Below are 23,846 nucleotides of genomic sequence, written 5' to 3'. Positions count from 1 at the left end.
CCTATAAACTGTTAGTTCTCTAATTTTTTTGTCTCCCATATCAGTTCTGTAGAGTCCTAAAGAAACTGTAATGACCTTAAAGGAAATTAAGAAACATTTTTGCTACACTGATATCTTTTAATTTGGATTTTGAGAGTGAGCCAAGGTAGAGGCCCTCAAAGTGTACACTAATAGTTGTGATTTATATGGTCATCTACCTCCAACAACAAATCGTGGTAGCCTTTTCCTAATTTTGAAGGAAAAAAATGAGTGTAAAGTGTTCCGAATTTTAAACCTTTCTCATATACCTTTTTAAAAGTGTGGCTCCTATATTTCTTCAGTAAATGAAAAAATAATTCTAAAAAGTAGTAAATGAGTATTAACAGAAAAATGTTCATTCAGCTTATGTCAGGGTTTTATTTCGGGATATGTGCTCAAGTTTTTATATGTGTGTGAGTTTGTATTACATGCTTAGTCCATCTTCTTTCTTATTCATGAAGTAGAGGTAACTGGCAGAATTTCATTGTGTTCCACAAAGAATACTTTGTTAACTGAAAATAAAATCCCAAGAGCGTAAGATTGATAAAAACAGTATACTTTGTTTTCTCAGTATGGCTACAGTAAGCAAGTTATTCAGTTGTTTAGAGTACATTGGAGTTTTTGGAGACGGATCTAGAGAGGAAGGCTCATGTTTGTTGTATTAGATTTAGTCAGTCATATGATTCTGGTTTATAAATACTTAAAGAAATCAAATTGTAGATTTTGAATAGCAGATTTCATTTTCTCTTTTCAATATATATGTTGTTAAACTAATAATATTCTTGATATTTTTTCACTAACACCAGCACTCTGGAAGTATACATTGTTAGTTATTTCTATAAACTGTCAACAGATCTACTACAGAGACACAAAAGTATGCCTTAGTAAATTTTTCTTAATTTATAAATATTTCAGAGACAAAAACAATATACTTGATGCTTCTAATGCCTCTCAATTCAAACAAACTTAAGTTGGAATAGGACTGGAGAAAGAAAGTGGTTCTGTTTTAGACATTTTGATATCTAGGCTGGAGGTAAAGATATACTGAGGACTCTGTATATAGCTGATGTAGAAGACTTGGGCATGAATAAGATCTTTCAGATTCTGGGTACCATATCTCAAAGTACCAAGGAGGGAACCCAGGTAAGCACCAAAATGTGTGAAGAGCAAACTAAAAGAAAGCTGTAAAAAAAAGAAATGAACAATCAAGGGATAAAGGAAAACCAGGAAACAGTGGCATTATATAGGCCAAGAACGAGAGAGTTTTATATCTGGCAGAAATGCATGAATATCTATCTACTTCCATTAAGGGCTGCCTGGGAGAATGAACTGGACTTTTAAACATCTGTGGCACTTAGAATACCTGGATAGGTGAGGGTATTTCTGAGATCAAAACAAGGAGCTGAGGTATGCTCAGATAGAGGCATTTGGGAACTGTCATCAAGCACAGGATATGGTGGGATTCAGGTGACCAAGGGCCCTGGGGAAAAGGCGAGTAGAAATTTGGGTGATGGAAGAAATCCATCTACATAAAACAGCTATTATTCTACTTGACTGTTTTTTTTTTTTTTAAAAATAAATTTATTTATTTTTGCCAGTGTTGGGTCTTTGTTGCTGCGTGCAGGCATTCGCGGCGAGCTGGGGCTACTCTTCGTTGCGGCGCACCAGCTTCTTATTGCGGTGGCTTCTCTTGTTGTGGAGCACGGGCTCTAGGTGCCTGGGCTTCAGTAGTTGCAGCATGTGGGCTCAGCAGTTGTGGAACGCAGGCTCTAGAGTGCAGGCTCAGTAGTTGTGTTGCATGGCCTTTAGTTGCTCCGCGGCACATGGGATTTTCCTGGACCAGGGCTCGAACCCGTGTCCCCTGGCTTGGCAGGCAGATTCTTAACCACTGCACCACCAGGGAAGCCCTTTGGTTCTTCTTTGAAATGTTATTTTCCTTTTGTTGATTTAAAAAATAATTACATTAAAACCAAATATATTTCCTTAAAATGACTAATTTATAAGAAAGAGGAGCAAAGTGGTTGAATAAAAGTAGAAAGTGGGGCTTCCCTGGTGGCGCAGTGGTTGTGAGTCCGCCTGCCGATGCAGGGGACGTGGGTTCGTGCCCCGGTCAGGGAGGATCCCACATGCTGTGGAGCGGCTGGGCCTGTGAGCCATGGCGGCTGAGCCTGCGCGTCCGGAGCCTGTGCTCCGCAGCGGGAGAGGCCACAGCAGTGAGAGGCCCGCGTACCGCAAAAAAAAAAAAATTAAAAATTAAAAATTAAAAAAAAAAAAAAAAGTAGAAAGTGGTCCTATAGACCAGCCAAGTAGGAGAAGAAAAAATTTTAAAAGCGATCCCTTTCAAAATGTAAATACCTGGAAATAACCATAAGTAGAAAGTAGAACCTGAAGTAGAAATGTATTCATTTGCATTAGTGAAAAAAATTAAGTGTTCTTGGTTGGAAAAGTTAACTTTAATTTAGCTTTTTTTAGTGATATTTAAAATATCAGTTGTTTTCTAATTTGATGCAGTTCTCATCAAAATACCAAAGGAATCTTCTCTGAACTTTCCAATATAATGTTAAAGTTCACTTGTAAGAATAAAGAGACAAAAATACCAAAGAAAACTTAGGATGAAAGTAGTGATGAGTGAGAACCAACCCTTTTAAAAATTATAAAACTATATTTAAAACAATCTGTTAGTGGGACTTCCCTGGTGCTCCAGTGGGTAAGACTCCATGCTCCCAATGCAGGGGGCCTGGGTTTGATTCCTGGTTGGGAAACTAGATCCCACATGCATGCCGCAGCTAAGAGTCCGCATGCCTCAACCATGAGCCCACATGCCACAACTAAAAGATCCTGCATGTCGCAACTAAGACCCAGTGCAGCCAAAATAAACAAACAAATAAATAAAAATAAAATAATCTGTTAGTAGTATAATATACCAGTTGGGACTTCCTTGGCGGTCCAGTAGTTAAGACTCCACACATTCCCAATGCAGGGGGCACAGGTTCAATCCCCGGTCAGGGACCTAAAATCCTGCATGGTGCATGTAGTGCCCCCCCACCAAAATGTGTGTGTGTATATATATGTATATGTATATATGTGTGTGTGTGTGTGTGTGTGTGTGTGTGTGTATACACACACACATACATACATACCAGTTAGTTGATGGACTTGAATAAGCAACTAGGAAATATAGATCGTGTTATGAATTAATTTAACATATTAAACAAGGATAGGGGTTATTTATTAAGTCATATTATTAACCATTCGGGGAAAAATATATTTAGATCTTTATATCACACCACATACCAAAGTAAGCTTCAGATAGTTAAATTAATTAAATATAAAAAGTCAAATCACTGAAACATAGAATATAGTTTAATGTTTGACAGACTTGTAGAGGGGGATATAATAGAAGGGATAAAGGAAATCACAAAGGACAAGATTGATTTATTTGACTACTGAAAATTTAAAGTTCTAATTGAATTATCCAAATTGGCATATTTTTAAGATAAATGAGGGTAGATTTTGGCAAAACACACTGCTATGCATGCTTACTGTAGTTCTCTAATTTCCTGTGCTCTCTGTGTTTTATTTCTTTTCTAATTCTTGTTTTGTTCCTTTTCACTGTTTAGAAATACCTTTAATCTCAGATGTATTTGTAAAGTTATTGATAGATATTAGAATACATAATAAAACCAAGAAATAAAGGTTAAACACAAGTGGATCATCATCCTCAACTCCAAAGTGTAAGGTGTTTAGGAGATATCATTTGGTTAAAAAGTAATCATTAGCATTGATATAGCATCTATTAAATATGTTTTCTCATCTTTTTTAGATCACATGTATTCTTTATTCATTCTGTGGACAGTCAATGATATGTCAAAGTAATAAGTGATATAGTGAACCCAGTGATTTTTACAGTAATCTTGATCACATGGATGTTAATATAGCTAGTTCCCAAAGGTGTTGACCTGCATAGACTAGCAGAGTTCAACTAAGAACACACATCTGTTATCTTCTAGTCCAATACTCTTTTCATTATATAGTATATAGTATTAACTCTCTAGAAGAAAGGGTAGTAGTGAAGGTTTTTTGTTTTTATAATGTTATGTTATAATATTTTGGTTGTCATTTCCTTCACCTCTATAATCTTTCCATCTCTTACAGAATCCAGCCTAATTTATTATAAGGAAAATAATTTTCTGAGTTTCTATAAAACATCAATTTGAAACAAAAGTTATCGAGTTATTCGTTTTAAGACTTTGTCACACCAATTAAATGTAATATTTCTATATTATAAAGACCAAACTTCTTACCGTGAAATTCTGGGCCTTCATAGTATGTCTCCAACTTACCTTTTTAGCCTTATTTTACTCCTTAGGGACCCAGACTGTTGTGTTCATTGTTCTGTCTTCTGGTACTGGTGTAATACCTAGGAAGTGGTAGGTACTGAATGTTTTGTTTTGTTTTTGAGAAGTAAAAAATGCATTCCTCAGGACAGATGAAATTAAGAACAATATTTACAATAAGAATGATGCAAGTCATTATAATCAGTGGAATTTTCTTCTATCAGAATACCTCGTGAAAATATGAATGCTGAATACCATAGTGGAAAGTCAGTATGTAGCATATATTTTTTGTGATGGGGCTTATAATTTTTGTGCATATGAAAGTACTATAAAAGTGTATTAAGCCTTATTTCAACAAGCCTTAGATTAAGGAAGGATAAGGGGAAAGTCTGTTAGTATAACGATCAGTTAAATTTGAGTAACAAAAAAGAACCACAAAGGGATACAAGGAAACTTTTGGAGGTGACGGATGTTTATTACCTTCATTGTGGTGATAGTATCATGGATGTATTGGGCTGGCCAAAAGGTTTATTTGGTTTTTTTCCATAAGATGGTTCTAGTAGCAGTACTTAGTTATCTTTAACTTCATTCGAAACAATTTTGTTAGATTGTATTGTGACAACTGTCATATCAGCGTGCATTTAAAAAAGACTTATCAAAATTGGTGAATTTTTGTGTAGCCATTTTAATATTGAAGATGGAAGAAAACAACATTTTTGGCATATTATACTTTATTATTTCAAGAACGGTAAAAACGTAACTGAAATGCAAAAAAGATTTGTGCAGTATATGGAGAAGGTGCTGTGACTGAATGAATGTTTCAAAAGTGGTTTGTGAAGTTTCGTGCTGGAGATTTCTCGCTGGACGATGCTCCATGGTCAGGTAGACCAGTTGAAGTTGATAGCGATCAAATCGAGACATTAACTGAGAACATTCAATGTTATACCACGTGGGAGATAGCCGACATACTCAAAATATCCAAATCAAGCGTTGAAAATCATTTGCAGTAGCTTGGTTGTGTGAACTGCTTTGATGTTTGGGTTCCATATAAGTAAAGTGAGAAAAACCTTCTTGACCGTATTTCTGCCTGCGATTCTCTAACGAAAACGTTCCATTTTTAAAACAAATCGCGATGGGCGATGAAAAGTGGATACTGTACAATAATGTGGAATGGAAGAGATCGTGGGGCAAGCGAAATGAACGCCACCGACCACACCAAAGGCTGCTCTTTATCCAAAGAATGTGATGTTGTGTATGTGGTGGGATTGGATGTTGTATATGTGGAGTCCTCTATTTTGAGCTCCTTCCGGAAAACGAAACGATTAATTCCAACAAGTACTGCTCCCAATTAAGCCAACTGAAAGCAGCACTTGACAAAAAGCATCCAGAATTAGTCAACAGAATATGCATAATCTCCCATCAGGATAGCACAAGACCACATGTTTCTTTGATGACCAGGCAAAAACTGTTACAGCTCGGCTGGGAAGTTCTGATTCATCCATCGTATTCACCAGACATTGCACCTTGGGATTTCCATTTATTTCAGTGTTTACAAAATTCTCTTAATGGAAAATTCAATTCCCTGGAAGACTGTAAAAGGCACCTGGAATAGTCTTTGCTCAAAAAGATGAAGTTTTGGGAAGATGGAATTATAAAATTGCCTGAAAAATGGCAAAACGTAGTGGAACAAGATGGTGAATACATTGTTCAATAAAGTTCTTGGTAAAAATGAAAAACGTGTCTTTTATTTTTACTTAGAAAGTGAAAGCACTTTTTGGCCAGTCCAATATATGCATATGTCCAAACTCATTAAATTATATACATTAAATATGTTCAGGGACTTCCGTGGTGGTCCAGTGGTTAAGAATCCACTTTCCAGCACAGGGAATGCGGGTTCAATCCCCGGTCAGGGAACTAAGATCCCACATGCTGCGGGACAACTAAGACCGCACGCTGCAACTATTGAGCCTGCACGCCACAACTAGAGAGCCCACATGCTGCAACTACAGAGCCCATGTGCTCTGGAGCCCGTGCGTCACAACTAGAGAGAAGCCCACGTGCCACAACTAGAGAGAAGCCTGCACGCACTGTAACTAAGACCCAACACAGCAGTCAATCTACATATATATAATATATTCAGAGCTTCCTTGGTGGCACAGTGGTTAAGAATCTGCATGCCAATGCAGGGGACACGGGTTTGAGCCCTGGTCCGGGAAGATCCCACATGTCATGGAGCAACTAAGCCCATGCGCCACAACTACTAAGCCTGCCCGAAAGCCACGACTGCTGAACCCACATGACACAACTACTGAAGCCCATGTGCCTAGAGCCCGTGCTCCACAACAAGAGAAGCCACTGCAATGAGGAGCCCACACACCGCAATGAAGAGTAGGCCCCGATCGCCGCAACTACTCTTGCGAGAGAAAGCCTGTGCGCAGCCACGAAGACCCAACACGGCCAAAAATAAAAAACATATATATAAATTAGAAAAAATGTATGTTCAGGGTTTTGTATATCAACTGTACCTCACTTAAAGCTATTTTTAAAATGTGAGTAGCTAAGAATTTCTTTACTATGTACATATCAACATCATGTAAGGCTACTGCTTCTAAAAAACATTTACAGGATTGTTGGTTAAATAGGCAGTTAGTTTAAGCACATTTAACTCTGGTCCCTTCCTAAACTTCCTAAAATTTTGGTGGAGGAACATAAAAATATATAAAGATTAAAAACCAAAAAAATGAAGAGGTAGTAAATGAGATTTTGACAGAATTTTGGGAAGTGGAAAACACATTGACCAATGTGAAAAGGGAATTAGAACAGAGAAAGCTAAAACTTGCTTTCCTGTAGGTGAGGGAAGCCAATAAGAATCAAGATGACAAAGAACCCCCAGAAAGGCCCAGAAATTGGAGGTCCCCCTTAAGGTGTGTAGGATGGGACTGAAAACAAGAAGAGTACTTGAATGTCTCTATAAAGAGTGTTTAGAACCCCAGATTCCTTCCATCAAATTGAGCAGACAGATGACAGCTTCGCGCACACCTGGGAACAGAGTAGGGAGGGATTTACTCTGGCGTGGTTGAACCTGGAAGTCTCTGGGTTCAGTATATCAGGTCCAACTGATGGTCAGGTCCAACTGATGGTGGGGGTGTTAGTTCCTTGCTGAAAGCAGGAATCTGCATGCTGAATAGTGAGATTGCTCCCAGACCTTATTTGGCTCCCAGAATACTGATAGCCACTTCTGGTGGGAGACAGAATCCCTCTCTTGAAAAACTCACCAGCCCAAGAGAGGAAATCGATAGTTATTGATGGTTGTGGCCCACGAATGACATTGCAAGGACTGTATTCAGTCACCAAGCAGTATGATGGCCACTAAGCCACAAGCGCTCCCCCTTACATTTACGTACACATTTCCCAGTCATTTAAAATATTCCATCCTCTCAAAATGAACAGAACCAGGAATTATCAGACACTTGACAAAGCCTCTAACATGAAAGACATAATCCAAATAAGCAGGAAAAAATGGATGGAATGGAGACAACACAGAATAGAAAAAAGATGGGGGGGTGGCAACTGTCTGTTTTCTCAGTAATTAGGAAATACTGCAACCATGAAATAAATAGGTCATAATAAATAAGAAGCTCTTGGAAATTAAAAATATAATAGCATAAATTTTAAACATTAAAATTTAATTTTAATTAAAGAAGGCTAGAAGACAGTCAAGGAAATCTCCCAAGAAAATGAACAGTAGAAAGAGAGACAATAGGAGAGAGAAGATAAAGAAATTAGAGAATCAAACCAGGAGGTATGTCACATAATCATAGTAATAGTAATAATTATAACTAAAACTAATCATAGTCTGGAAGGAGACTAGAAGAGAAGAAATTAGGAAAGACGTTTCTAGTAGTAACATGAATTTTTGCACAGAAAGTTCTCAATATAATGGATTAAAAATTGTAATACAATGGATTAAAAATATTTACACCATGAGATTGTAGAGCATGAAGAAATTTTTTTAAAAAAACTAAAAGCTCAAAAGAGAGAAAAAACAGCTCACATTCAAAGGAACAGGAATCACAATTATAAAATTCTGAAGGAAAGTTATTTCTAGTCTAGAATAATACACCTTTTCCAAAAGTCAGTAACCTTGAAAATATAATAATTATGAGTAACCTTGAAAATATAATAATTATGTAGGCCTCAGGAAGTTTGTTTCCTATGTACAGTTCTTAAGAAGCAATTGGAGGGTATAACCCACTAAATTGAGCAAGTGTAGCTAGAAAAACGAAGATGGGACCTGGGATACAGGAGAGTCGAACACAAGAGAGAGTGTCAGCTCTATGGTAGCCTTGGGGGGCCAGGGGTCCACACTGGAGCACGAGGCTCAAGGTTTCTAAGCGTGATGTCTGTGATATTGACAGTTACCTGGTATGCTTGACCAATTGAGAGGAGGTGTACAAATCTGCAGGAAAGTTTGAGGAAGGGCTGAATTACTGATGGTACATAGGAAACCCAAGGCAATTATTAGGGAAAAAATAAGAGTTATATAAGAAAAAATAGGAAATCATGCTGTCATTGGTATGAATAATAACTGTAGTCATAAGATTGAACTAACCAAAAATTAGCAGTATTAGGAAGATGGAGAAGACATTTCCATAGTAGGAAGACAGTAGAGTATATGTGAAATAGAAAGATCAAGTAATAATGTTTATGCATTTTGAAATATTTTGAAATATGGAGGCAAATCTTCGAAGTAGCTCTTTTTAAAAAGTTGAAACTTGATGTCTCAGGGTAAATGGAGGGCTGTGGGAGGGGACCGCTGTTTTTTTTATTAAAATTCTTGTGTTATTTGACTTTTTTAAACAATGTACATACATTACTACCTTGTTAAACATTAACTTTTCTTAGTTTGGCCAATTTTAATTTTTTATTCATAACCACAGACTCTACTGACTTTTAATTTAAAGAGGCTTAGCTACGTAACTGTTACCTATCAACTTATTTTTTAAAAGGATGAATATTCTTTTAATACCCTTTTCTTAATATTTTCCAGTTGCCTTGTAGAAGGGGATGCTAAGGAAGAAATACTGCAGCCTCCAGAACCTCACCCAGTGCCACCCATCTTGACACCTTCTCCCCCTTCAGCTTTTCCAACAGTCACTACTGTGTGGCAGGACAATGACAGATACCATCCAAAGCCAGTGTTGCACCTGGTTTCATCAGAACAACATTCAACAGACCTCAACAGAAACTATAATAAATCCACAGAACTTACAGGGAAAAATGAATCAACTATTGAACAAATAGATAAAAAATTGGAGCGAAATTTAAGTTTTGAGATTAAGAAGGTCCCTCTTCAAGAAGGACCAAAAAGTTTTGAAGGGAACACACTCTTGAATAGGGGACATGCAATTAAAATTAAATCGGCTTTGGCTTCACCATGTACAATTGATAAAATCTTTAAATCACAGGAATTGAATTCAAGAGATCTAAAAATTGATGATATTTCCCAGAATTCCTGTGTGGACTGCAATGCAACACAGTCAAATAAAGCTCCAGTTATCCTACCAGAAGAATCACAGAAGAATTCCGACACACCTCCAAGGCCAGACCGCTTACCTCTTGATGAGAAAGGACATGCACCATGGTCATTTCATGGACCTGAGAATACTCTACCCATGCCTGATTCCTCTGAAGGCAAATCTTCAGATACCCACTGTCAAACAATGAAAACTGGGAGTTCAACACCAAGCCCCACGACACAACTTGCAACCCATGATCTCACAGATCATCACAACAGTTCCCCTCTATTCAGAGCACCCCTCAGTTTTACTAATCCTCTTCACTCTGATGACTCAGAGTCTGATGAAAGGAACTCTGATGTTGCTGCGACCAAGAATAAAACCAGTATTTCAACAGCAAGTGCCACTGTTTCTGCTGCCGCTAGTACTGAAAGCATTTCTACAAGGAAAGTATTATCAATGTCCATTGCTAGACATGATATAGCAGGAACAATACATTCAGGTGCTGAAAAAGGTAATGATAATAGTATCTAACACTTAAGTATTTTTACTATGTGCCGGTCACTGTTCTAAGCACTTTAGCTATATTAATTCATTAGGTTTTATTCCACACTTTACTCCAGAACCTATGCAAAATTTCATTATTTTTGATACTAATTTTTTTAAGTAAGCCTTTATTGTTACCTTAGTTTGATCACATTGCATTACTAGACTTCTTGTTCCCAAAATATTTAAATTGTTGTAACTGAAAATTTTCTTTTCTTATATCTTACAACTCTTAGTATTTATATGGGTCAAAATTTTATATGACTGAATAATTAGAAATAATTTAGGGATTACTTAAAGTGACGGTGACACAAATATTGTAGAATGGCTTGATTGGCCATTTAATTTCACCCATGTATATTACAGATATCTATTTTGTTATCTTTTTATGATCTTTTAACTGCAAAATACCTTTTAAAAATATTAAACCTCCTCACAAATGCTTGCAAAAAAGGCTCCTCTCAACAATGAGTTTATTAACCAAGGAGCAATATTGCAGCTGCTCAGCAGAATATAGGAAGTTTAATTCAGTCAGTAGAAAGTGGGATATTTCCATGTCTAGTCATCAGTGCTACTACTATTTAATTAATGACTCTCTTCTTTAAGCATTCTAAGCATTTCAAGATAACGCATGCCCTAAGTTCCCAAGATGTATTACTGGGTCTTGAAACTCCTCTGTAATCTGCTAAAAATTACCACGGCTGCTGTCTTAAACAGACCATGAAGTTGACAGCAAATATATAAACACAAAAGCTGTTTCTTGATAGGTTGATTATCAGTGGTCTTTTACTTGTTGGTGAACTTTGATAGCGACACACATAGACTGGTATTTATAACGTGCAGTCACATAAGTACTGTGAACTTGAAAGATGACCTTTTCTAATTCTGACCCAGTAAGTACCACCCATACTGTGGTGCCTCTATTTTCCTCAACTCACACATACTTTTTTTCTTTTTTTATCTTGGGGATGTATCTGGTAGAGTAAATGAGAGTCTAAGCTAGTTTTTTAAATTTACGGGATTTTCTATGTTCTTGATTCTTCTGTGGTTTATTTGAAGGATCTTCAGAAGATAATGGTTGCGACAATAAATACTACTTTACCAGTTTGGCATAATTTAAAATTGTTAATATATTTTTTTCCCCTTGACTTCAGAGTTTGAAAAATAACCGCTAAGTTGTAACTACACAAGAAAACATGTAGATAAGGAATTGTCGTTTTGGGTTTTTTTTAGCATATCAAGCATGTGTTTTGTACCTAGGAAATAAATTTTTTTAAATCATTACTAGAAGTAGAATTTGGTGAGGGCAGGAATGATGCATGATATGACATGCTCATTAAAAGTTACTGCCATATGACCAGTGTTTTGGTGATAACAGAAAGAGTTCCTTTAGAATACAACATACTGTACAGAATAGTTGAAAGCACTCTTCTGTATACCAGCTCACTTCCTTTGTCTCCATTTTATTTGTATTTCAAAGCAAAGATAGCTGTAAATGTGATTTCTGGTTTCTTTTCACCCTACCTTAACTATGCTAAATGAGTTTGGTATTAACAGAAGATTTTCCTGTGTAAATATTCTGTGTTGCAGCATAACTACAAGCAGTCCTTTTTTTTTTTTTTTTTTTTGGTGGTGGTACGTGGGCCTCTCACTGTTGTGGCCTCTCCCGCTGTGGAGCGCAGGCTCAGCGGCCATAGCTCACGGGCCCAGCTGCTCCGCGGCATGTGGGATCTTCCCGGACGGGGCACGAGCCCGTGTCCCTTGCATCGGCAGGCGGACTTTCAACCACTGTGCCACCAGGGAAGCCCAAGCAGTCCTATTTTTAATGTTAGTAATTATTTACCTTGTAGATGAACCTTTGGCACAAGGATTAGATTATTGTTTGCTTGTTTGTTTTAAAATTTGCTATGGAATAATTTTGTTTTGATACCTAAAACAACCTTTTGCATAAGTTACTGCCTGAAAAAAAATTCCTGGCTATCATTCTGATTTTAATATTGACTCAGGCCTCCTGAAAGATTTCTCAAACATGGCTACACTAGGCTCCCATAAAGTGTATGATTTACAAAAGCCTATAAAAAATATGCAGGCTCTGGTTAGATAACCTCTAAAACACAAGTTTTTAACACAGAAAAGGCAATCCAGAGATCCAGGGAGAAACATGCAGTTGAGAAGCCAAGGCCACAGTTAGAAAGTAAAGTCTTTTAAGAGCGAGGACTGTTATAACAGAAGAGGTATATAGTTTCCAAAAGATACTTGATACTTGATGGAAACAAGCCATACTGTCCTTCCTGATTTGTTCACGTAATTGTGAAATGGCACCACAATGTCAAGATTATGCATCCCTTCCATCCAACAGCCATCTCTTCACTGTGAGCTCTTAGTAACAAAAGAGCAAGGGGACATATGATTGCTTAGACTGTTACTACCAGACAGGGTAGATAGTTCTTTAGTAGCTTAACTTTATATGCAAGAGTTCCAGTACTCATGTTATATATGTATGTGTATGTGTGTGTGTGTGTGTGTGTGTGTGTATACACAGATTTTTATATACACACACACACACACACACACATATATATATAAAGTGCTGGACTGGAACTCTTCTCTCAGCAGGATCTAGGGGCTGTATTTTCTTGTGTCTTCAGCCAAATAATTGTAGGAGGAACCAGAGCAGTCGCACCTGGCTCATGCATGTTGAAAACTGAAAAAAAGACTTTTCTTGATTTTCACTCTCTTTTTAATGCATAGCCTATCAAATGTGGTAAAATAGCAAACTATCATGGCACAGTTGTTCACATTTTTAAGAAAACAGTTGTCAAGGCCCAGACAATATAGGATCCTCACATCTTCCTTTCTTTGCCCCATCTTTTCTAACCTGAGCGTCCACACACAGAATTGTATCCTCATATTTTCTTTTTCTACCTCCAGTGAAACCTCAGAGGATCTAATACTCTCATTTCACCTTATGCCATAATAAGGCTACCTGACAAGGCTTACTTAATGCATTATCTTTTCCAAGAGCTAATTTTGTTTTTACTGGTGAAAAGCTTTTATATGGCATCAGTCAGTATTCTCAAATTATGGTATGCCACTGTTTTTAGGCAATAAATAAATGAATATCTAAAAATTTTAATGGTTTTATTTTTGTGTATTAGAAAAATAGTACTTTTAATCTGCTGATTTAGTCATTACTATTTAAAACATGACTGAAGTACATAGTTAAGTTTAAAATGAGTGGGATTTTAAAAAATAGGACATATGGTCCACAATATGGCAAAACCCATAAAAGGACTTAAGCAATTGATTACAGTTTGGGAAACACTGACTTAAGTCAAATGACTGAAGCTTTCCTTTGTGGACTCAAAGCATTGTCGGCAAACCCAGTAGAGAAGGCACTCGCCTGCTGCCTTCTCTGCTGAAGATGCCTTCAGACTCAGAGGCCAGTGTGATTAATGCCTACACGGTGTCAGGAAAGTCATGGGAGAGTCATTTTCTCTGTGCAACAGTGATGGAGTTCAGTCTTTGCTCAGTAAGCTTTGTAATTGTTTTTGATTAACAAGTCAAGTGATAAGGATATCTTGTTTATTTTTGCATTTTTAAAAACTGGTTCTCCTAGATACTTGTGGCAGTGATTTTTAAGAATGTCAAGAAAGCTGTCTTATTTTGTTTAGATAACAAGTTCACTTTTAAATGAGTTAACATTTTTTAACAAGTTCATAATTTGTCTAAATTTTATGTATTTGATATAGATGTTGATGTTAGTGAAGATTCGCCTCCTCCCCTACCTGAAAGAACTCCTGAGTCTTTTGTATTGGCCAGTGAACATAGTGAGTATATCTTCTGATTTTACATGTTTCATGCTTTAATAATAAGCTCTGAAAAAATTGGCTGATTTCAGTCTGTTGCTGTTGAGCTACACAATTAAATTCAGAAACAGGTTTGAATTTATACTGACAAATGTTTTTAATTCTTTGTATGAAAAATACTTATAATGGTATTTTTTATTGGCTAAGTCTGCTAATAAAATGACTGCATTTATATCAAACACTATAATCCAGTTAAATGCAACTATAACTGTACAGTTTATTGTCTTTTCATTCGTTAAAAATGGTACTTATGAAAAGACATTAACTGCTTCACTTGGTACCAGTTTAGGTAAGTACACATTTAAATTCTGTCGTAGGCAGGCATCGCTCAGTTGATGTTAACTGAGGACCCTTAAGGCCACAAGAGTATCAGTGAGAGAGAAAGTGATATTTCAGAGCATTGATAATATATTCCTCCTCCTTCCCATCCTGAAAAAGAGTATAGAAACAGCTTTAATATATTTATGGTGTCTTGTGCTCAGTGGAGGTGCACACTACTAGTCTTATCTGAGCTGCATTTTACAAATATTTTATTCATTTTAACTGATTTTAAGAATGTTAAAAACAGTGAAGCCGTATACTCCACTAATATTAAATAAATAAGTCTATGTCTGTCATACCTGTAGATTACAATGCACTTGTAATAAACTGATAACTCAGTTCTTTAAATTTTAAGGAAGAAAGCTTAAAGAGATATTCTTCAATTAATAGAAGCTAGAAATTTTTTAGTGAAAGCGATAGTTTCTAAAAATCTATAGTATCTGTTTTTGTATATTACCTTAAAGCAAGAAATTTTAAGAATTAAAGATGTTAATTTTAATTGTAAGATTTCATTTTTCTCAGATACACCTGTAAGATCTGAGTGGAGTGAACTTCAAAATCAGGAACAGTGTGAAGAAAGAAAACCTGAAGTGAGTTCTTTTGGGATTGGAACAGCTATAGCTCAATATTTTTGTTCTTTTGTTTTATTAATTTATCTTGCAGTTGTTTGTTATAATAACTTAAGACTACTAAATATAATTTTTGATAATTATTTCTTATGCTATGATTTCAGATGAAAGTGTATAAAATGTGAGATCTAAAATTTTTTTAAAGAGCATTATGATCTACATATGACCATCACTTCAGAGTATTATTTTCCCAAGCTGCTTTTGAAATTTGTAAATTATGCCTTGTTTCAAATCATTTTGGAGGTATGAATAGAACAGGAGTTACTATTTTCAGGGTCCTAGTACTTTCCTAGATTTTGTTCTTTCCATTATAAAACCAGGTATATTGTCTCTCCCTTTGGTTTTTCTGGTCACGTGAGACTTCCTTTCACATTCAGGAAATGTTTTGGTAGCTAAATATTTTAGCCACAGGAAATGCCACTTTTCATCAACATTAATATTTTTCATATTTCTCTCATATTTGAATATCTGAAATTGGGGTATATCTTAAAATTGATTAAAAAAGCATTGTGATATACTTTAATTGGTAGATAAAGTATTGGTAACCTAATAATGATGCTATGTCTTACAATCAGTGATATCATAATTTGATGAGTACAGTAGAGGGCTGGCAAAATGCAGTTGTGTGTATGTTCTCTTAGGTAGTAACTTCTGCATTTTCAGTTTTCATCCAGAAGGAAAAGGAATTCCCCTATCCTTTTACTCCCAGTATAAAACACCACAACATTAAAAATTTCTAACCCTAATTGAGAACACCATTGTTTTCTTTTCCTTGGACATGAGCATCTTGATAGATCTTGATTTATTGGGATATATACTCATAACAGAGCAAATTTTCTATAATTTGTACATGAAAGGGATGTACCGTAATAGCTATTGAATGTCTTCCTTATAGGGCTTGATAACCTCTGGAAGTGAAAAATGTGGTAAGTTGGATTGCGTTCCTTTTTGCTATAGATTATATAGATTAATTTCTATAAAATAGCATGTCTCACGGTGTATGCTATTTATTTGGTTATTTCAGTATGTGAAAACATATAGGACAACTCTTCTAGAACCTGAATTATGTAGCATAATTCTTTGAAATTCGTTATTATACCAGATATTATTATTTAATAAATATTAAATTTTTAATAAATATTATTCGTTATATATATAACGAATTTTATTCGTTATTATACCAGATATTATTATTGATCAGGAGGATAACAGCATTTATTATCAGTAGTTAACAGGCTGATGGGAAATAAAAGTATTTAAAAATATTTTTCTGTATTTTATGTCTGTTGTTTATAAAAACACCTAGAATCTAGATCTGACAATGATTTGAATAAATGCCCCAAATTAACCTAGATGATTGAATTGGGTGCCTAAAAATCAATTGTTTTGGAAATCTTCCTTTTAGGACTTTTACATTTGTGAAGGCTAGTAAGATTATGTTAGCTCAACCTCGTGTTATAGTGCCAAGCTAGAAAATTTTTCTACTACATTACTTTTATGATCATAGTAAAATAGGTCAAGTTATTGTTAATTCTTATAAATCAGTAACTATGTAAGCAGCTTATCAAACATCCTAGCTTATACAGTTCCCTCAATTTATCTATCACCTCTGCCCTTACCCTCCATTCTGCTTCAGCTGCTCTCTTCCTGGATCTTTGCCTAATGGGGCTCCATTTCATCTCATAAACTCTTTATTACTCTCTGTTTACTTTTCTGCAGCAACATATTATAAGGAAAAGAGCAGGAGCTTCAGTGTCAAGCCCACCTGGATTGGAGTCCCATTTTTGCCATTTTACTTACTATTTGGGTTGGGGCAAGTTACTTAATCTTTCTAGGCTTCAGTTTTCTTCTCTGTGAAATGCAGATAATAGTAGTAACCTACCCTAGAGGACTGTTGCGAAGATTTATTTAATTAAATTAAATCACATATGGAGAGTATTAGACAGTGCCCGGCACATGGTAGGCACTGAAATGGTAGCAATGCTGTTATTATTATCTATGTTATATCACTACTGCTGCTATGGCTAGATCCCTGGGTCTTTTATTTTCTTAGTATCTGTTAACTCCTTTCTGGTTTCTCTTCCTTTTCTATTCACTCTAGATACCATCATCCATCACTCTAGTCACACTCACAGTTATCCTTAACTTTCTTGCCCCTAATTCCCATACCATTTTACTTTATCCCTCAGGATTACTGAATACTGCTGGGCAACTTGGCTGTTTTACAGATTGAGCATACAGTTCTAGGATTGATCCACAGTTGAGCCCTCAGCATTGCTTGGTTATCTTACATGCTCTAGTGTGTACCCTTTTTATTTCCCCTGGATTTTCCAAATCTTTATTTTCTTCATGAATCCCACTAACTCTTACTCAGTAGTAGACCCTTTACTTCATTGAGAAAATTGAGGCTTTTAGCCTAGATCATCATTTCCTCATAGAAGCCAACCCTGAATACCTCCGCCACTAGTTTCGTCGACATGTCTCTCCGTTCTGTCCCCGTTTATTATAAAACTTATCACACTACTATAATAAGTAATGTACTTGTCTGTCTCTCCTACTAGACCAGGGGTTAGCAAACTGTATGCCACAGTCCTAATCCTGCCTGTGACTTGTTTTCTTATTCTGCCCTTGAGCTGAATGAATTATTTTTACATTTTAAAGAGTTGTTTAAAAATAAAAACAAAGAAAAATCAGTGAAGAATGTGCGACAGAGACCGTATGTGGCTTGCAAAGCCTAAAATATTCTCTAGCCCTTTACAGAAAATGTTTGCCGACCCCTGTCTATACTATAAGCACCCGAGGAAAAGGATAGTCTGTTATTTGACTTGTATTCCAAGTTTCCAGAAAAGTTCCTTACAGGGGGTGTAGGGGATGTGATGAAGGTGGTGAAAGAATGCCTGAATCATAGTAGTTGATTTCTTTTGTTACTAATCTTATGCATTGGCAGTTAAATACGTAAGCTAACTAAAATTTAAGCAATGCTAAATCTTAAAAGGATTACTACTTTTAAGCACAAATATTAAGTCCATTAATAAACTATAAACTTGTTTGCCATTGATTTCCATATAAAGGCATTTCAGTTGCAGTTAAAGTAGGAGCATAAAGAGAATCGTCACAGAGCAGAAGTACTTGCTGCACATTTCTAGGTGCCTGCAAGAACACCTAATATAATTTCCTGTGTTCATTACCCTTGCATTTATATTTATTACCCTTGCATTTATATTTATCTGGGCCTCTAAAATTATGATGCTCAAGAAAAAAACTTGCTCTTTTAACTAACTGCCCATATTGAAACAATTAGAGGATTCTTCTACCTATGATGCTACACGTGACCATGACTAACAGTGGCTTTGATTTGCATTTTAGACCATCCAGCACGAGGTATTCATACAGAGACTTGTACAGAATGTCCACCTACTCTCAGTAACAAGAAAGATCAAATATCAGAAAGTCCAACAGAAGCCACAGAGATTGGTAATTTGTTTATTAGATAATTTTAAAACTGTAATTGTATAGTTAATGCTGGCAAGAATGAAAAAGTTATTTGCCATCATTCCAGAATTTACTTAAGGCAAAGTTTATCTTTGTGCTATGATTTATTCAGGTTCTTAAATGGCACTTGCCAAGAATAAAACATGTACTGTCCAAGTTGCTTAGAATTAATTATGAAACAAATGAACTAATTTATTCTGTTTCATACTGAGGTTAAATACTAAAATATAAAAAACTGCAGTATGTAAACAAATCTTTCTTTTGAGTTGGAAAGACTAAAATATCTTAGCTGTTTTTCTTACATTTTGATAGAATTGATTTTATTTTTATAAAAGAAGCAATTATTTTCACCTACCTAGAACAAATTAAGAGTTGGTTTGTGTTTGTAGAGATTTGTTTAGTTTAAGTTCTAAATTTCCATATGGAAATTTATTTGTTCCAGAAAATCAGAATGTCTACAGACATGAGCTTAATAGTGTAAAAATATTTCTGAACACTAGAGAATTATTGTGGTATTTTGTTTATAGGTTTTGGTAATCGCTGTGGAAAACCCAAAGGACCAAGAGATCCACCTTCAGAATGGACATGATTCAGGGAACTAAAAAAGACACTTTAAATTATACTGGAAAATTCAAGTGCCACTGAAAGCCAGATTTATAGTATTCCATCTTAAAAATGTGGGACTAACAGCAGTGTAGATTGTTACCTTAGTGTTTTTTGCTGGGACCATCTACCTGCCTTATATTACACTTAGGAAAAAGTATTACATATGGTTTATTTTGTAACTTCAAGTATTATTGCCTTAATGTCTCTTAACCCTGTTACACGCTGCTTGTAGACATGTTAATATAGTAATACTTTTATGATAAATTGAGTTTAAGGACTACTCTTTTGCTAATGTTTTATCATGTATGCATTATTTTGTATATGTACAGGGCAAGTAGGTATATAATTTGATAAAGTTACAGTCATAAAATATTATTAACAGAAGATGTAAGAAATTTCTGCATGGTCTAAATCTTTGTGTACCTTATTTGTAAATTATTTGCCCTGAAGTTTTAGAAAATAGTTTCTGAATTTTAAAATTGCTGGATTCATGCAGCCAGCATTACAGGTTATCAGAGATCAAAGATTGTAATAATAATACATTTTGTAAATTGTAAGCAAAAAGTTATTTTTATATTATATACTGTCTAATTGTCCATCCTAATTGTCCTTGTTTTCATCTAGTCATGGAGATTCAGTAAGTGCCTTGGAACAATATTGAATTCTCTTAGCTTGTGTGTGTTACTTTAATATTTGAACTCAACTGGGATTAGAAGACTATCAAAATATATGTATGTTTCAGGATATTTGACCTGCCATTAAAAAGACAAAAACAATTTTACAGTGCCTACTTGTTTTGGTTTTTCATTCCTCTTTTGTGGGAAATTAGACTTAATATCCACCTTCCTCCCAGCTCAGTCTTTAAGTCATGAGTGTGAATGGGGTTTAATTTCTTAATTATAGAATAGGGAGCACCTTCTGCAGAAACATGGCTTTGCAGTTCTAAATACTTATCCTGGAGTCAGCCCTGGGCATCCTTCTTAGCCTTCTCATTGTTGCCTACTGGGATGCCAGGAAAACACCAAACAAAGGTGCAGTTGGGAAAAGGGAACTGGTTTCTTCCCATCCTGCACTGGAGCAGAGGCCCTTTCCGTAAGTACCAAGTATGAATTTTGACATCATGGATCAAAGCTGATAGACATCTGTATTTTCCCTCTGCATATAAAAAAGGGAAGAAATTATGAGACTAAAGTGAGATAAAGTAATCATATATGAATAGAAAGAGGATTGTTGTGGAAGAGAAAATAATACTATGATTTCATGTTGAAAAATTTATAAAGCTCAGTGGTCTTAGAATTTCACATTTTTCTCATATTTGTTCAAAAAATGTGAATACAGTGGACCCTTGACAGTCATAAGACACAAACACCTCTATAGCACATCATTTTCTTAATAAAATTTAAACTGAAATAAAGTATAACTGAAAAAAAATTTAGTCTCCATACACTTTGTGATTTGTATAATATGGCACTAAAATCATTTGTAAAGATTTTTTTCTTGGGAAGGAGTTGCTTTGGATCTCCTTCATTGAAGTATACATGTATTCAGAAGGGTGCAAAAAAGCATATTAACCACCACAAAAGTATACACTCCTCTGAGTGTGACCACCCCTAGGTCAAGCAGTAGAACAGGACCAGCCACTGAGAAGCTTCCCCTTGGGCTTCTAAGATTTGTTCATTATTATATGTGTAGCAGTTGCTTGTTCATTTTTCATTGCTAGAGTTTTGCATTGTATGAATATACCACAGTTTGTTCATTCTGCTACTAAAAGTTAACATTTGGATTGTTTTTGGCTTGGAAAAATTACAAATTTTGTTGCTACAAACATTTAAAAATATGTTTTGGTACACTTATATATATGAATCTGTTGGGTATATATCCAGGAGTGCAATTTTTGGATTATAGAGTATGCATATATATATTCAGCTTGGTAGATATTGTCAAACAATTTTCCAAAGTGGTGGTACTGATTGTTAACATATTTTCCCTCCTGACTAATGAGGTTGAGCACATTCTCATGTGCTTATGACCATGTGGATATTCATTTTTGTGAAGGACCTGTTCAAGTCTCAAGCAGATACTGTTTGGCAGTATCTACTAAAGCTGAGTATGCAGATATCCTATCATCCGGCAACTTTGCACCTGGTTTTCTATTTAGTTGTTTGTCTTTTTCTTATTGATTTGTTGGAATTATTTATATATTCCAAGTGGGTTTGCCTGTGCTTTGCCTTTTCACTCTACTAATGGTGTTTTTTTGTTTGTTTTTGTTTTAATTGAATTTAATTAAATCCAATTTATCAATCTTTTATAATTACTCCTTTTTGGTGTCCTCTTTTAGAAATCTTTGCCAACCCCACAATCATAAAGATATTCTTTAGTTTTCTAGAAGCTCTATTTTTTATATTTTTATGTTATGTTTTTATCTAAAGCTACAGAATTAATTTTTTTGTATAGTGTGAGGTAGATTTCTTTTTCCTTTTATGAATCACCAGTTAATGTCCTTCCTCCATTAAATAGTCTTGTCATATGTTATATATTCACTGATCTGAGTCAATTACTAGATATTTTCTTTCTGTTCCATTGTCTATCTTTATAATATTTTAAATTCTGCCTTTTTCCACCTTTAGCTTTCTCCCAGTGATTTTTATATTGCCGAGAACACTCAGTAAAGTTACTCATTTTTATTTTTCTATATAAAGCATATAATAAGGTCATTTGTATCTGAGATAAACCACTGGCAAATTTATCCTGCCACTTTATCCAAATCCTCTCCCTTACAGCTAATGCTACAAAGACCTTTAATCTTTCCTTTTCCATCCTAACACTATCAGTTACCTTTCTTTTGGAAGCAATTTTTCATAAATAGGATTTTTTACTCTAGAATTTTTCACTTTATGGACATTTTCTCCTAATATTGGTAAACAGAGAGCAGTAAAGCCATAGTCATATGTCAGTGCTGAGCTAGGCTCAGTCATTAGCTAAGTGACTTCCTCTTAGGTAACAGCCTCGTAGGACATGTGGTTAAGTTTTTACTTGAGCAAATTTACATAACTATGTCCTAAACCCCTGTGGTCACATCAAATAGCTGAAACTATGAAATTCTTTTATTTTATTGTTTAAAACACTTTTTAATGCCACGGCCTGTGTCAATTTTTAAGTGAAGTATAATTGACTTACAATATTATATTAGTTTCAGGTGTACAACACAGTGATCCAATATTTTTAGACATTACAAAATTATCACCACGATAAGTCTAGTTACCATATGTAATCACACAAAGTTACTACAATATGATTGAACTGTATTCCCTGTGCTGTACATGACATCCCTGTGAGACTCATTTATAACTGGAAGTTTGTACCTCTTAATCTCCACCGATTTCACTCATCCCCCCACCCCCTTTCCCTCTGGCAACCACCAGTTTGTTCTATGAATGTTTCTGTTTTGTGAGGTTTGTTTGTTTTGTTTTTTAGATTCCACATATAAGTGAAATCGTACAGGATTTGTTTTTCTCTGTCTGACTTAGCATAATACACTCTAGTTCCATGCATGTTGTTGCAAATGGCAAATTTTCATTCTTTTTCACGGCTGAGTAATATATATTCATCGTATGCATATGCCACATCTTCTTTATTCATTTGTCTATTAATGGGCACATAGTTAAACTAAAAAGAGACGATTTTGTGCTAAATGAGAAGGGAAGCAATGAAAAGAATGCAATTTGCAATCTGAAGCTTTTGAGAGAAATTCAAGTGAAGAATGACATCTTAAGTATATTTAGTCTTAAAATGTGTTCTGATTATAATACTTTTGTTGAAGTACATTTTTTGGTGGTCTTGATTGCAATCTGTGAAGTCATTCTATTTTAAGCCTAAATATAGAATTAAATTTAATTAAATCACTGTTGTGCTAGTTTTGGAAAAGTTTTTGCTGTTTTGTTTTCTTACACAGATGTCTCCTAATTGCCTGCTTTTAGAGATATTATTTTAGATATCAAAAGTTCACATTCACATTTAATAGCTTTCTAAATAATCAGATGTGAATTAATTTCAGTTTTTTAATACTCCTTTTTCCAATTTTAGTTTTTTGTTACACAGCTCTTAAATGCCAGAAGCTCATATTTTCAATTCTGGCAGATGGAGAATTGAAAAAACTTTAACAAAAATTTTGGCACATATCCATTCAATATATTGTGCTAAAAGTAGCTCTAGTTTTGAATATAAACTGTATTTTCTTAACAGATTTGCTGCAGTCTGTTTCCCCCGCTATTTGTCTTTAAGGTGCACAAATCTTGCATGATACGCAGATGACCAATTATATCGTGAGCAATTTAATCAGTGAAAAGCAGCTATGCTTGGGTAGCTCAAGAAGATGTGTCTCAGTGTTTTAAACTACAACAAATCTGGGCTTTGTTAGTGTTAGTGGGGGAAGGGAATTCCTAAGATTCCAGCCATTTTTCATTTTTAGAGATAAGATGGCCTATGTACTATAATCGTGATTTAATGTAA

The 23,846-nt window shown here is 35.2% G+C and overlaps 1 protein-coding gene across 2 annotated transcripts in view; it reads left to right on the top strand.

The window, feature by feature from the left end:
* The window catches only part of PTPN12 (protein tyrosine phosphatase non-receptor type 12), a 90,094-nt gene extending 68,448 nt beyond the window's left edge, over positions 1-21,646 (top strand). For both annotated transcript variants that reach the window (XM_059074957.2, XM_059074958.2), the window contains 6 exons: positions 9,406-10,388; positions 14,173-14,250; positions 15,133-15,200; positions 16,135-16,165; positions 18,606-18,713; positions 19,259-21,646. In XM_059074957.2, coding sequence (XP_058930940.1) covers positions 9,406-10,388; positions 14,173-14,250; positions 15,133-15,200; positions 16,135-16,165; positions 18,606-18,713; positions 19,259-19,320 — 1,330 coding nt within the window. In that variant the 3' untranslated portion in view covers positions 19,321-21,646. The remainder of the gene's footprint in view (positions 1-9,405; positions 10,389-14,172; positions 14,251-15,132; positions 15,201-16,134; positions 16,166-18,605; positions 18,714-19,258) is intronic.
* Positions 21,647-23,846: the final 2,200 nt, after the last annotated feature.

Source organism: Kogia breviceps, chromosome 9 (genome assembly GCF_026419965.1).
Source record: "Kogia breviceps isolate mKogBre1 chromosome 9, mKogBre1 haplotype 1, whole genome shotgun sequence".
Classification (NCBI taxonomy): Eukaryota; Metazoa; Chordata; class Mammalia; order Artiodactyla; family Physeteridae; genus Kogia; species Kogia breviceps.
The sequence above is the reverse complement of the archived record's forward strand: the minus strand, read 5'-3'. Positions and strand labels throughout refer to the sequence as shown.